A 13,326-nucleotide genomic window follows, 5' to 3' on the forward strand; every position below is an offset into this window, starting at 1 on the left:
TTTTCCGAGGAGATTGGATCTAAGTGCCCGTCATCCCTGTACTCTCAGGAGCAGGGCTTCCCAGCCTAGCTCCTCATGTACTCACCATCAAGGCGCAGGTAAAGGAAGTTCCGAAAAGCAAAGTAATCCTCCATGATGGTCATGAGAGACGTCATCTGGCAGAAAAGCAGCACGCGGTGGTTAGTCGCTCTCAATTTCGGCAGAATACGATCAAGTAGCTCAAACTTTCCTGAGGCCCGATACAGCTCAGCCCTGAACCCAAAAATGCAAAACAAGAAGACAGTATTACTGCTGTCTTCTTGCAGGATCCAGTATAACTCTGCTTTTCATATTATTCCCTGTGCATCATAAACAGTAAGTAACTGTGGAATGAATGAGTGAATATCCACTCCAAAGCAGTGAGTATATAATGGAAAAATAAAAATATATACAAAACTCATAAAGAGTGCATTACATATGCTACACACACATACATGTATATGTTTTATTTTCTAAATCCTTACTTATTAAGCATATAAAATTGTTAATTTAGGGCACTTAAGAGTCATTCAAATACGTATTGAGCATCTACTCTGTGCAAGCACAATGCTAGGCATGTGTGTAGTGACAAGCAAAACAGAATCCCTGCCTTCAAAATGGGTCATCACAGACTGTGTAGGTACTAAAAAGGTACCAAGTTACTATGAGAGAACTTACAGCAACACATGACTACCTTCTTTAGATGGGAGAGAGTTGGTCAAACTTCAGCCCTGGTGTGATGGCTGTTTTTGTAAAGTAACATTTTATTGGGACACAGCCATGCTCACTGTTTTGTCTGTGGCTCCTTTCATGCTACATGGGCAAAGCTGAGTAGGTGTGGCAGAGACCTTTTGGCCTGCAAAGGTGAAAATATTTGAGATCTGGCCCTCCGGGGAAAAAAATGCCAGCTAACAGGTTTCCAATGTCAGGGGTTGTGACCTCCCTGAAAAAGTAACCGTTCAGCTAAAACCTAAAAAAATGAGCGAAAGGCAGCCCATGGAGGATGAAAGTTTGGGAGAGGAGAGGACAAGATACCAGGAAGTGGGGAGAATATGTACAAAGCCCCGAGGAGTAAAAAAGAGCCTGGTGAGATGGAGGAACTGAAAAAGAAAAAAAAAGGGTGTGTGGGACTTAAACCTAAGTGAGCAGAGAACACTGGGAGAGGAGAGCAGAGAGGCAGAGGGTGGACGGGCAGAACCTGCAGCGCTCCATTCACCACACTGCACCTGTCAGTTTTAAGGGCAATGGAAAGCCATTGATGGGCTTTACACAGGGGAGTGACAAGATCTGAGATATATATATATATATTCAAATCCTCTTCCTTTATCATGTATTTTGGTGATATATCTTTTTTTAATAAGATCACCATGTACACTGTGCTGGAATATATATATATATATATATATATATATATATATATATATTATTGTTATTTTTTCTTTCCTTATTAAGGTATTACATATATGTTCTTTTTCCCCCATTGCCCCCCCCCCATATTTTTTACTTTTTAAACTTAAATGTATTGGGATGGCATTGGTGAATAGGATTACATAGGTTTCAAGTATACATTTCTATGATATATGATCTGTATATTGCAATGTGTGTCCACCACCCAAATTCAAATCCTCTTCCTTTATCATGTATTTTGGTGATATATCTTTTTATAAGATCACCATGTACACTGTGCTGGAATGCATTGGGAAGGAGGCAAGAGTCCTGGCTTAGGCAGAAAACTCAAGTAAAAAATACATATGGTAATGTGCCTCATCAGTGTGGCTTTGCAGTTGAGCATCAACCTATGAACTAGGAGGTCATGGTTGAGTCCCTATCAGGGCACATGCCCAGGATGGGGGCTCTATCACCAGTAGGGGGCGTGCAGGAGGCAGCCTATCAATGATTCACTCTCTCATCATTGATGTTGCTATCTCTGCCTCGCTCTTCCTCTCTGAAATCAATATATATATATTTTAAATGGTAATATGTACTGCCATCAGATGGAGAAGAGTGTCAATAAGCTCAAGTAGAGCCGTTTTCCTCCACAATCACCCACTTTTCCCTTTTATCAACAAGGATGTGTTGTTATTAAAACTTTATTGTAGGACTGGTATTGTTGGAAAACTCTCCAGGGCACTTGCAGTCTAGGACAGTGAAATCTACCATTCAGTAGCTGATTTTACGACACAATACCTATGTGTTGTGTCTAAGAGACACATTTTCAACTGTAGGTCGTCCTAGTGTCCCTCCCCTGCTCTGAGAACTGACCTCCAAACACTCCCCGTGACCATGATCTTAATTTGCAACCCTGGCCAACCTGATGGCACCAGCAGCGACCACAGAACCCAGAGAAAGGGGGGCAGTGGGGAGGCAGCAGAGCCTGGTGGCACTGCTTCTGGATGGGTTCCAATTCCTGGTGACATGGTCTCCCCTTGGGACCCGAGAATAAGTCATGTGTCCTAATGATACCTTTTCCCTGGTGCCAAGCAAGCAAAACAGAGACTCCCTGTTAAGCATGTTCCTTCTTGTTGCTGCAAGGCATGCTTCTCTTCAATGTCCACTGCTTATGAAAAATGTTTCCTATACAGACCTTATTTCTAACAAATTACTGTAAAGTCATACATATTTATAGTAGATGAGACATTTCTACTCCTATGAGTTAATACTAAATATCCACTTGAAATTTAATATGATAAATCCTCTTGAAGCCGAAGCTACACTATTGGTTATAAATAACAACCCTTTGAAGCTTCGACAACGTTTTTAGAACTAGGATACTATTAAATGAGATCTATGTCCTTTGAATAGCCACTTACTCAAGGCATGTGGTAATTTATGCCACTAAAGTACAAGAGATGCTGATACATTTTGGTTCTCAACTTCTGTAGGCTCTCCTGAGGGGAGAAGGCTAAGGAGGCTGGCTGTGTGTATTTGTATGACGGATAACACCAGAGAGAGAAAAGTTGAGGTAGGACCAACAAACTATTTTTTAGAAGAAAAAAAAGTTAAAGATTTACCCATTGATGACCCCATTTGAGTAGCCCAGGTGTTCAGCAAAGGATTCCTTTAAAAGAGAGAGAAAAAGAAAATGAATAAAGGAAACCCATCAGGTATGTAATTATTAACTTAATGATTACTCTTTTAGTGAGGTCATCCTATCTGTTTCTAGAGTACAATTAAACAATATAATAAGTAAGATAAGATGAACCTGAAACTCAATGTCTTTGAAATCAGACTTTTGTTCTGCCAGGAATGTCTCTCCTGTGAGTTTCTGCAAGTCTCTCCTGCTGAGATGACAGGGTTAGTTCATTCATCCAACAGCGATTAAACATCTCCTGGCCCCGGGCTGAGCTGGGATGGTTCTGGGGATCCAGAAACAACTGAAATATCGACCCCCAAGGAGCACAGAGTCGAGACTAGAGGAAGAGCTTAATATAAGCAAATCAGGTCTAAAATGTGCACATAAATACACTGTGAAAATACTTAGCAGTAAAAGCAATGGTGATCATACACTCCGTGTTAAATCTTAGTCTAGTGAGGTCCTAACATCCCCTGCACTGTGCTTTCCTCTATTACAGATAAGGCCCTCCATGTACAGCGCTCCCTCAGGGGTCCAGCTCTCACTTTAAAACACTGGACTTCATCACACAGCCCCCGCTTCCCCGGCTGTGGGAGAAGTACCTGGCAGCCCTCCATGTGATCTCCACTCCCACTGAAGGAAAGGGAGACCATCTGGGGGAAGGAGAGGATGTCCCACCTTCCCATTAGCCACCAGCTGTCTCCTTTTTCTGCTTCCCTTCCTTCCAGAGCGACCAGATCTTTCCCTCTGGGCTCTCCCCTCAAATATGCTCATCATTTATGGAAGGCCCAGCCCCCAGGACGCAGACCTGCTGGACAACAGCCAAAAGCCCCAATCTGATGTCAAGAAGCACCCCTTCTCTCTCCAAGGCAGCCAGAGCCATTCCTTACTAGATGTTTAGGTTCTAACCCTCTCTCTAAGCAGGGCTGTAAGAACCAAAGAGATATGTGTCAGTAGATGGTGATACGATTAGGAATTAGCATCATTAAAAAAAAAAACACCTCGCCCTGACCGGTTTGGCTCAGTGGCTAGAGCATCGGCCTGCAGACTGAAGGGTCCCAGGTTCGATTCCGGTCAAGGGCATGTACCTGGGTTGCAGGCACATCCCAGTGGGGAGTGTGCAGGAGGCAGCTGGTCGATGTTTCTCTCTCATCGATGTTTCTAACTCTATTCCTCTCCCTTCCTCTCTGTAAAAAATCAATAAGATATATTTAAAAAAAAAACAAGCAAACAACAACAAAAAAAACCCTCTCACAACCTGTTTTCATTTCTCTGGTTTGAAGCCCCAGGGGAGCAGGGAGCCCCGTTGCGAGGCTGGGCTTCTGCTGTGACAGTATGAACAAAGGCTGTGAGGCAAACAAAGCAAAGACCAGGGCAGAAGGCACACACCGTCTCTGACCTGTAACCAGTAAACATTAGCCAGGAACTGCGGCTCCCGTTTCTAGGAATATGCTCCTGAACGTTTTTTATGTTGAAAAACTGCAAATCAGCCTGGTCGGTGTGACTCAGAGGTTGAGCCTCGACCCATGAACCAAGAGTTCACCGGTTCAGTTCCCAGTCAGGGCACACGTCCAGGGTTGCGGGCTCGATCTCCAGGGAGGTGTGTGCATAAGGCAGCCGATCCATGCTTCTTTCTCATTGATGTTTCTATCTCTCTATCCCTATCCTCTACCCTCTCTCTAAAGTCAGTAAAATAAATATTAAAAATACCTGCAAATCAAAGTTTGTTTTCCTACTGACTGCCATTCGAAATGCAAATACACGTGGAATAGAAGGCATGCTACTTAACCTTCACTCCTGTTGCCATGGCCCTCTCCCTCCACCCTCCCTAGGTGCGCAGACGAAAGCTGGAGGAAGCTGGAGGAGAGACCGTGTCATCTCCCTTCCTGACAGGCCTAGCATGTTACAAAGGTTAGTTTTGTATGATAACCAAAATGAGGTAAGGCTGACACTTAATTCTCACAACCTGAGTCTTCAAACCCTCTATGTAGCAAAGTAAACATCTTAAATTGTATTTAGGAGAAGTGAGATGGTGGGTGACAGGTTAACCTGATTGGACCCCATCATAGACATGTTCTTGGTTCTTCCCAGCCCAGCCTACCGCCCCCCCTTACCCCCCCGAATGAGTCATTGATACCTCACATCTGTTTAACATGTTACCAGTTTACAAGATGCTTCCTATATGACTTGTTTTTAAGTTCGTACTCTTGTCAGCCCTAGAATCCATGACCATTGTGACAAGTCAAGTACACTAGAGCTTGGAGAGGCTGAGTGACTTACACCAGGTCGGTTCATGTGAATAAAGTTCCTAAATGCAGAGTTTCACCCCCGTAGGCGCAATCTGCGTTACGAAGTGGCCTGGGGTATGGACTCATTGCACACTGAATTCTCCTTCCACTATATGTCTAATAGTTTAAATAGTTGTGCTTGTTGGATTTTTAAAAAAATATATTATTATTGATTTTTTACAGAGAGGAAGGGAGAGGGATAGAGAGTTAGAAACATCGATGAGAGAGAAACATTGATCAGCTGCCTCCTGCACACCTCCTACTGGGGATGTGCCCGCAACCAAGGTACATGCCCTTGACCGGAATCGAACCTGGGACCCTTCAGTCTGCAGGCCGACGCTCTATCCACTGAGCCAAACCGGTTAGGGCTTGTTGGTGGATTTTTTAAAAAATATGTTTTTATTGATTTCAGAGAGAGAGGAAGGGAGAGGGAGAAAGAGAGAATCAATGAAGAGAGAGAATCATTGATCGGCTGCCTCCTGCATGCCCCCTTCTGGGGATCTAGCCTGCAACCTGTGCATGTGCCCTGACCAGGAATTGAATTGCCATCTCCTGGTTCATGGTTCGACACTCAGTCACAGAGCCACACTGACAGGTGGTGGATTTTTTTTTTTATTTTTAGTATTGTTGCTGTCATTTTCCCTAGATCTAGGGCTTTTTAGTGTATAGATAACTCTGCCCTTTGAACTCGAAGGCAAACAGCAGTATCAGGAGTCTTTCTAATTCCCCACCAGAGTTGGGACAGGGCTCCGGTACAGGGAGAAGGCGTGCAATAAATACTCTGACAAGCACAGCTACCAAAAATGAGGGAGAAAAAACGAATTGCCGAAGTCATGCATACTCAACCTCATTCTTATACTGTGACTGTTCACTCTTTTCCTCAGATCCTCCCGTGTGTGTATGTTTTAATAATCTGGTGCGGACCCCGAGCCTGCAGGGACTTGCCCCAGGCCCCTGCCCACTTGCGGTGGGAAGCAGGCACGATGCTGGCGAGGTACTGCCCCCGGGCCGCCGGCATCAGCAGCAGCACTGAAGGCTGGGGACTACAATGTGGCTCCTTCCTGCCTGCTCAAGTCCATTGTTCCCACTGGGTGAAACTCTGTCAATTTAGGAAACTTATTCACATGGAGTGAATAGGGCAGAAAATGTCCTCACCCCTAGAAATAGCTTCATAAAGACCAGGGCAGCGGTTTACAACCTGAATTTACATTGTCTTGATGGAGGCCAGAGAGGAAGAATACAAATCTAAGTAACCAACCAAGGTCAGCGTCTTTCACAGAGAAAATATTTCAAGAACATCTTTCTCTTCCACAGGTATAAATACATTATTTTAATGTTTTTCACAGCATCCTCCTGAGGAAACTGGATGTATCGATCATTATCCTCCATTTCAGAGCGCCTCACGTAACAAGGCAATTCACAGTACTTACCCGAACCCACATAATGAGCCATAGCTTACAACATTTTCTCACCACTTTAGACTCATGGCTATAAAATTCCAGATGCTCAAGTGCTTGGTGCCAAAAAGCATCCATGACCAGAAAATTCACATTTGTTAATTCTTCCCGTTAAGCTATCTGACAGGCAGAACTGTCATTTCAACGTCCATACACGTTTTAACCGTGTTGTATTTTTCTATTAAAAATTTTTTAAGCAGTATTAGTAGGAAGAGCACAAGCAGGGTCAGGATCAAAACGGAGAACACAGCCTGGCCGGCCTGGCTCAGTGACTGAGCGTCGCCGTCGACCTACGAACCAGGCAGTCACGGTTCAATTCTGGTCAGGGCACATGCCTGGGTTGTGGGTTCGAGCTCCAGTGTGGGGCATGCAGGAGGCAGCCAATCAATGATTCTCTCTCATCATTGATGTTTCTGTCTCTCTCTCCCCCTCCCTTCCTCTCTGAAATCAATAAAAATATATTTTTTTAAAAAACTTAAAAAACAGAGAACGCCGACTTACCTCAATGTGCTGAAACATATACGGGTGATTGCAGATTTTTCGCAGCTGCATGATAGTGTTCATGAGTGTCTTAGCACCCCCTTTCCCCTAAGAACACGTGGAGAGAGTCAAAATAGAACCAGTTATTAAAGGATCGGATGATTCTAATTGTTAAAAAGTGATCTTTTCTACAAGAGGCAAAGGGCTGTCGGTCTCCGTAACCCACACCTCATGTGGTCCAAAGCTCCTGCTAAAATAGGGCGGTTTCTGGGTTCGATATCGCACCTTTCTTGTGAGTAACATCCTCCAGGAAGGAGTTACGTCAAGTCAATGGGTTTGTGACATGGCTGTCTATTCCCTGGGATTCTGCGAAGACAGAGGACCAAGAAAGGAAACTTCTAAAATGCCACCCACTTTGAGGCGGAATATGTCTTCTGCCGAACTGACGTGAGCACAGCTAGCTACTTCAGAGACAGGACCCACGCCTTTCTTCCTGCCCCAGTGTAGTTTACCCTGAAGAGGGTAAGAGATGTCCTCTGGCAGCTACAACAGCTACAAAAGAGACCCAGTAACATGCGTGAACAAATCTGCCTCCCGCGGGTATCTGACGTTCCGGTCACAGGGAGGCGTGCGCACCCTCCGTCGCGTCCCTTCCGCCACGCACCTTCTTATCTTTCTCAGAACCATCTGTGAGGAGGATCCCTTTGGCTTGCATGTGGCGATACAGGATCTTCTGCAGAGCTGACATGTCACACTTGATCACATATTCAACCTGGGGGAAAAGAGCAGCAAGTGGTTGAGAGCAGGAGAGAGAAGGTGCTGCTCTAAAGAGACTGTTGAGCCTGGCCAGCATGGTTCAGTGGTTGAGCATCAAACCTATGAGCCAGGAGGTCACAGTTCGATTCCCGGTCAGGGAATATACTTGGGTTGCAGGCTCCATCTCCAATGTGGGCTGTGCAGGAGGCAGCTGATCAATGATTCTCTCCCATCATTGATGTTTCTCTCTCTCTCCCTCTCCCTTCCTCTCTGAAATCAATAACACAATATTTCCAATTTAAAAAAAAAAAAGAGAGAGAGAGATAGCTGAGACACAGCTGCTGGTGGCATTCCAGGAGCCTGAAGGTATCTGCTTCCCCATTTGGATTCCTGGAAAGGGGTGGAGGGGTTGGAACAGACCATGGACATCATTGCTAAAGGCATGGTATGGTGGAGGGACCTTCCAGAGGTCATATGTAATTGTGGCTAGGGCTATGCTTTTAGGAATTTTAATGACTTGCTCCATATTTGAGAGAATGGCTTGTAAAATGTTCAAATTCAAAGATACTGAATATAGAGTATATTTTCAGTATTTCTTCTGCCTCCCAACTATCTCCCCTTTTTACAGGAACAGGACAGGTTTAGGAAAAACAGTGAATGGCCAATATCCTATGATTTTCTTTGTGAAACATTTTTTCAAATGGTGATATGTGGCTACTCCCAATACTAGTCCTAAAATGAGACTTGTAACAGTCCTTTCATATACCTGCTTTGGAGAGATGAGAGGACACTCCCCAGTGAGGACAGCAGGTGGAGAAGGCCTAATCCATAGCTGGGTTCAACGACCACCTAAAGAAGGCAAGACCCCCTGTGCTTCCACCTGAAATGCTGCAAAAAGCCCATCTGCAGCAGCGAAAGGGAGCTCCGCACACACCTGCAGCCCTTCTAGCACGCTCCCACTGCATAAAATCCGCCGGACGCTCTCCTATTATTGTTTCACCTTATTAAAAAAATCCCCAGAATACAAACGTGCGGTTTTCATAATAAACAACAGATTAATGCCTAGAAATCTGCAGAATGTGATTAAAGGTAAATCAGCAAGCTGCCTAATGTTTAATAAACTGATTAAAAACGATCAAGTTATTCCCAGCTCTGAGGGCCAGAGCGAAGAGGTCACAGATGAAGAGAAGTTGAATATTCATTCAATTGTTGCTTTAGAAGAAACCTGTCAGGCTCGATGGAACCACTATTAATAGCCTTTTGCCAATCATTTTGATGCACCAAATCAAACTAGAGAAAGGCTGGCTCTTAGCAGAAAAGTTAAGAAAGGCAAGTAACCTACCATCAACTTGTTTTAGTTTTTAATGACCTTGGCCAGGCTGGGACAAAAACATCTCCAAGTTTAATAAATAAGGATGCAGGCAATATAGGTTTTGTGTGTTACAAGCCTGATTGTGTCATATTTTTAAAGTACTTCCACTTCTTCAGGAGCTATTAACTCTCAATGACATTTGATCATGGTGAAGAAAAATGTTAAACAACTTCAGAGGAGTATAAAGATAAAAATGACATCAGGGTTAATATTATTGAGCTCTTAGAGACCAGGCCCCATGCACACATGCATTTATCTGCCTTCTTTCATTTCACCACAAAAGAGCTTTAAGAGACTTATATTCAGTGTCCACATTTTATCTTATTTTTTAAAAATATATTTTTATTGATTTCAGAGAGGAAGGGAGAGGGAGATAGAACATCAGTGATGAGAGAGAATCACTGACTGGCTGCCTCCTGCACGCCCCACACTGGGGATCCAGCCTGCAATCTGGGCATATGCCCTAACTGGGAATCGAACTGGTTCATAGGTGGACACTCAACCACTGAGCCATGCCAGCTGGGCCAGTGTCCACATTTTATAGATACGGAACCAGAGCATCGAAAGGTTGAACAGACTGAGTCAAAATGATACAGCTAATTAATGGTGCAGTTAGGACTGGGAACAGTCCACTCTATTAAACTCTATGTTAAAGGTGACCAAGCAGAGGTTCCGGCTTGTGAGTTCTGCCCTGACATTCACCTTCACCGGGGCCTCACTGCTGGAAGAGACGCCGAGGCTTGTGTTTAAGGGCATTAGGGCTCACAGGTACAGAACCCTCAACCCCCTCCCCACCAGTGAGCTACTGCCAGGTGCTGCAGGTGAGGGGTTTGGGGACAGGAGGCATGATGATACCATGCAGACGGGGACTCGGACATCCCACAGGGGTCACGTCAACAGAGAGGGGAGCCCATCTGAGGACTCTGACCTTCTGACCTTCTTCCTTCGTGTCCTTAGAGGATACCAGAAACTGCTTTGATAAATATGGTCACAATCATCGTCATAAGCTTTGCAACTATATTTTCCCTATAGTTGTTATAGAATAGTAAGAAGCTGGGAAAATTCCAGGCAAGTGGAATAGGGAAACTGAGACAGTTAACCAGCAGTTTGTGTCCACCTGGTAAACCCTATCTTCCCTAAACCAAGGACACTTAAGGTGGGGATGGGTGGGTGGGTAGGAAGAGATTAACCCGAGACTTTATATGCATAACCCATAGACACAGACAAGAGTGTGGTGAGGCCTGGGGCAGGGGTCAATGGGGAATCAGAGGGGACATCTGTAATATTTTCAACAATAAAGATAAATTAAAAATAAAAGAGTAAATGATTTGCACTTCTCCCCAATCAGAGGGTAAATAGCTTAAATCACCGTACTTAGGGAGACAGATAATAGAAATCCAATTAAATGCCATTTGCCAACCACACCCTAGGACAGTCAAATTAAGAGAATAAATCTCATTTTGGCATATCAGCATAAAGTTGATGAATATTCTATTGATCCACCCCGAAGACCTCCCCTAAACACTCAGCCTAGGAATCCCCATTCTTCCCCGAGTGTGAGGGATGGGTTTTACACTAGCAGTAGGTGGTGGTTTGGGGGGAAGGGCTGCTTAAACCAGTGAAAAGATGCCTACCGTTATTGGACGGTCTATTCCCTTGCTCATGAGGTATTTCATTAGACTCATAAAATTATTCAATAGCCATTGATTTAAACTAATTTTTATTAAATATTCATTAAAACTAAATTTTGTATGAAGGAGAACTGCATTTATCTTACTGTGGCCCTCCGATGCCTGCTTTAGTTTCATCTGAGGAAATGTATTCCCAAGGTCACTCTACTCTAGCTGCACTAAACAGAATTACCGTAAAAGGATGACATTTTGTATTTTTAAGTTCTTCTATCACAAAACTCAACAATAATAAAAGAAGCAATCCAATAAAAATAAAAAAACAAGCAAAAGATTTGAGCACCATTTCATCAAAGAAGACATACAGGGGCTGATTAAGCCCATGAAAAGATGCCTACCATCATTGGATGGTAGAGAAAGGCAAATTAAAGTTATACACCTATTGAAATGGCTAAAAACATTAAAAAAACTGCCACTTCCCAATGAGTACTGATGAGAAAGGGAAGGAAATGGAATGTTCACACATTGCTGGTGGGACTACAAAATGGTTCAGACAGTTTGGAGCGGTGTGTGGAAATTTATAAAGTTACATGTACATTAACCATATGGCCGAGCAACCCCACTCCTAATTATCTGCTCAAGTGAAATGAAAAGCTATGTTCACACAAATACCTTTACACAATGTTTATAGCAGATTTATCCCTCATCAAGTATGGTGTATCCACGTAATAGAATACTACTCAACAATAAAAATGACCCAACTATGGGTACTTGCAACAACTTGGATGCATCTCAAACACACGATGCTGAGTGAAAGAAAGCAGATGCAGAAGGTCTGATGACACACACTGTCTGAGTCCACTCAGACGACATTCTGGAAAAGGCAGAGCTGTGGGACGAACACATTAGTGGTTGCATGAGACTAAGGGTGGAGAGAGGCTCTGGCTAAAATGTGGCAGCACTAAGGAATTCGTGGCGGGGGGGAGACTGGGAAATAGAATTGCTCTGTATTGTGAAGGTAGGTGTGGGAAATATAACTATGCAGTTTTTAAAACTTCTAGAACTATGTGTCCAAAAGAGTAAATTTTATTATACGTAAATTAAAAAACACTTCCTTAATTGATTCCTTTTCACGAAAACATTTGAGAATTATTGCTGTGGAAGTATTTATAGTTAGCCTTATCCTGCCATAGCCATAATTCCTTCCTGATTCTTTACACAGGCTGAGAAAGACACACATGTTGTTTGTGGCTATAGGCAGGAGAAGTAGAAGAAAACTTATCCCCAAGGATAATACTTAAATGACCAATTTTTCCCTGATAAAAAAGTCCTCACGAGACAGAAAAAGCAGAGAATAACCACTGGCCGCAAGACATCACTAAGGCCACATAGCTACACACAGTGATTAGTCCCCCCACCTTGCCTTGAAAGGACTGTGGGGACAGCGACGTGGGAGGGCCACAGGAAGTGCATGAATGAGAGAACAGTGCGGCCTAGAGGTCTCCACTAATAACAGAAGCAGCAACATGAGCAGCTGTCCCTAGCTGAGTGCTGCCCACGTGCCAGGCACGGTAGTAGTAGTAGTACATCCATCTTAGTCCTCTCAACAGTTCTATGAAGCAGGTACCATTTATTTTATAGTTCACTGATGAGAACCTTGAGACCCACTGGGTTAACTTGACTTGCCCAAGTTCACACAGTAAGAGTTGGAGAATGTGGTGGGGACCCTTGTCCACTCTGATGGCAGAACCCATGCTTTCCACACTGCCAAGTTACCTCCAGGAAAAGGGAGCTTATCCATAGACAATCTATCACATACAAGGTATTTAACATACCTCAGAGGTCTGCTCCGGCTATTAAAGAGCACATGTGTACTTTATATAGGAGACATACTTTCGAAAATCTAATATTAATTTTTTAAAAAGTATATTCAGACTCAAGAAGCACTCTTGTGGAAAGAACAGTAAAATAAATAGTAAAGGATTCCTTTGTGAAATAAATGACCACCCCACAATCCTTAGGCTGCAAAAGTTTGGATTTTTATATAATAGACTAGAGGCCCAGTGCACGAAATTCATGCACTCAGGGGTGGAGGGTGGTTCCCCAGCCTGGCCTGTGCCCTCTTACAGTGCGGGAGCTCCGCAATCGATCGCCCCAAAGAGGAAGGCCCCATCCACCCATCCAGGGCTCCTCAATGGATTGCCCCAAAGAGGTAGGGCAGAGCCGCGGAACCCACCTTCGCACTGTGCACGCA

General features: G+C 43.9%; 1 protein-coding gene across 1 annotated transcript in view; it reads right to left on the reverse strand.

Annotated features, from left to right (window-relative positions):
- SMARCA2 (SWI/SNF related BAF chromatin remodeling complex subunit ATPase 2) overlaps window positions 1-13,326 on the reverse strand; it is a 164,773-nt gene that overhangs the window by 77,599 nt on the left and 73,848 nt on the right. The window contains exons 20-23 of the mRNA XM_081104098.1: window positions 7,981-8,088; window positions 7,338-7,424; window positions 3,030-3,076; window positions 86-252 (exon numbers count right to left, since the gene is read on the reverse strand). Coding sequence (XP_080960224.1) covers window positions 86-252; window positions 3,030-3,076; window positions 7,338-7,424; window positions 7,981-8,088 — 409 coding nt within the window. The remainder of the gene's footprint in view (window positions 1-85; window positions 253-3,029; window positions 3,077-7,337; window positions 7,425-7,980; window positions 8,089-13,326) is intronic.

The sequence above is a fragment of the Myotis nattereri genome (genome assembly GCF_964212035.1).
Source record: "Myotis nattereri genome assembly, chromosome: 12".
Lineage (NCBI taxonomy): Eukaryota > Metazoa > Chordata > Mammalia > Chiroptera > Vespertilionidae > Myotis > Myotis nattereri.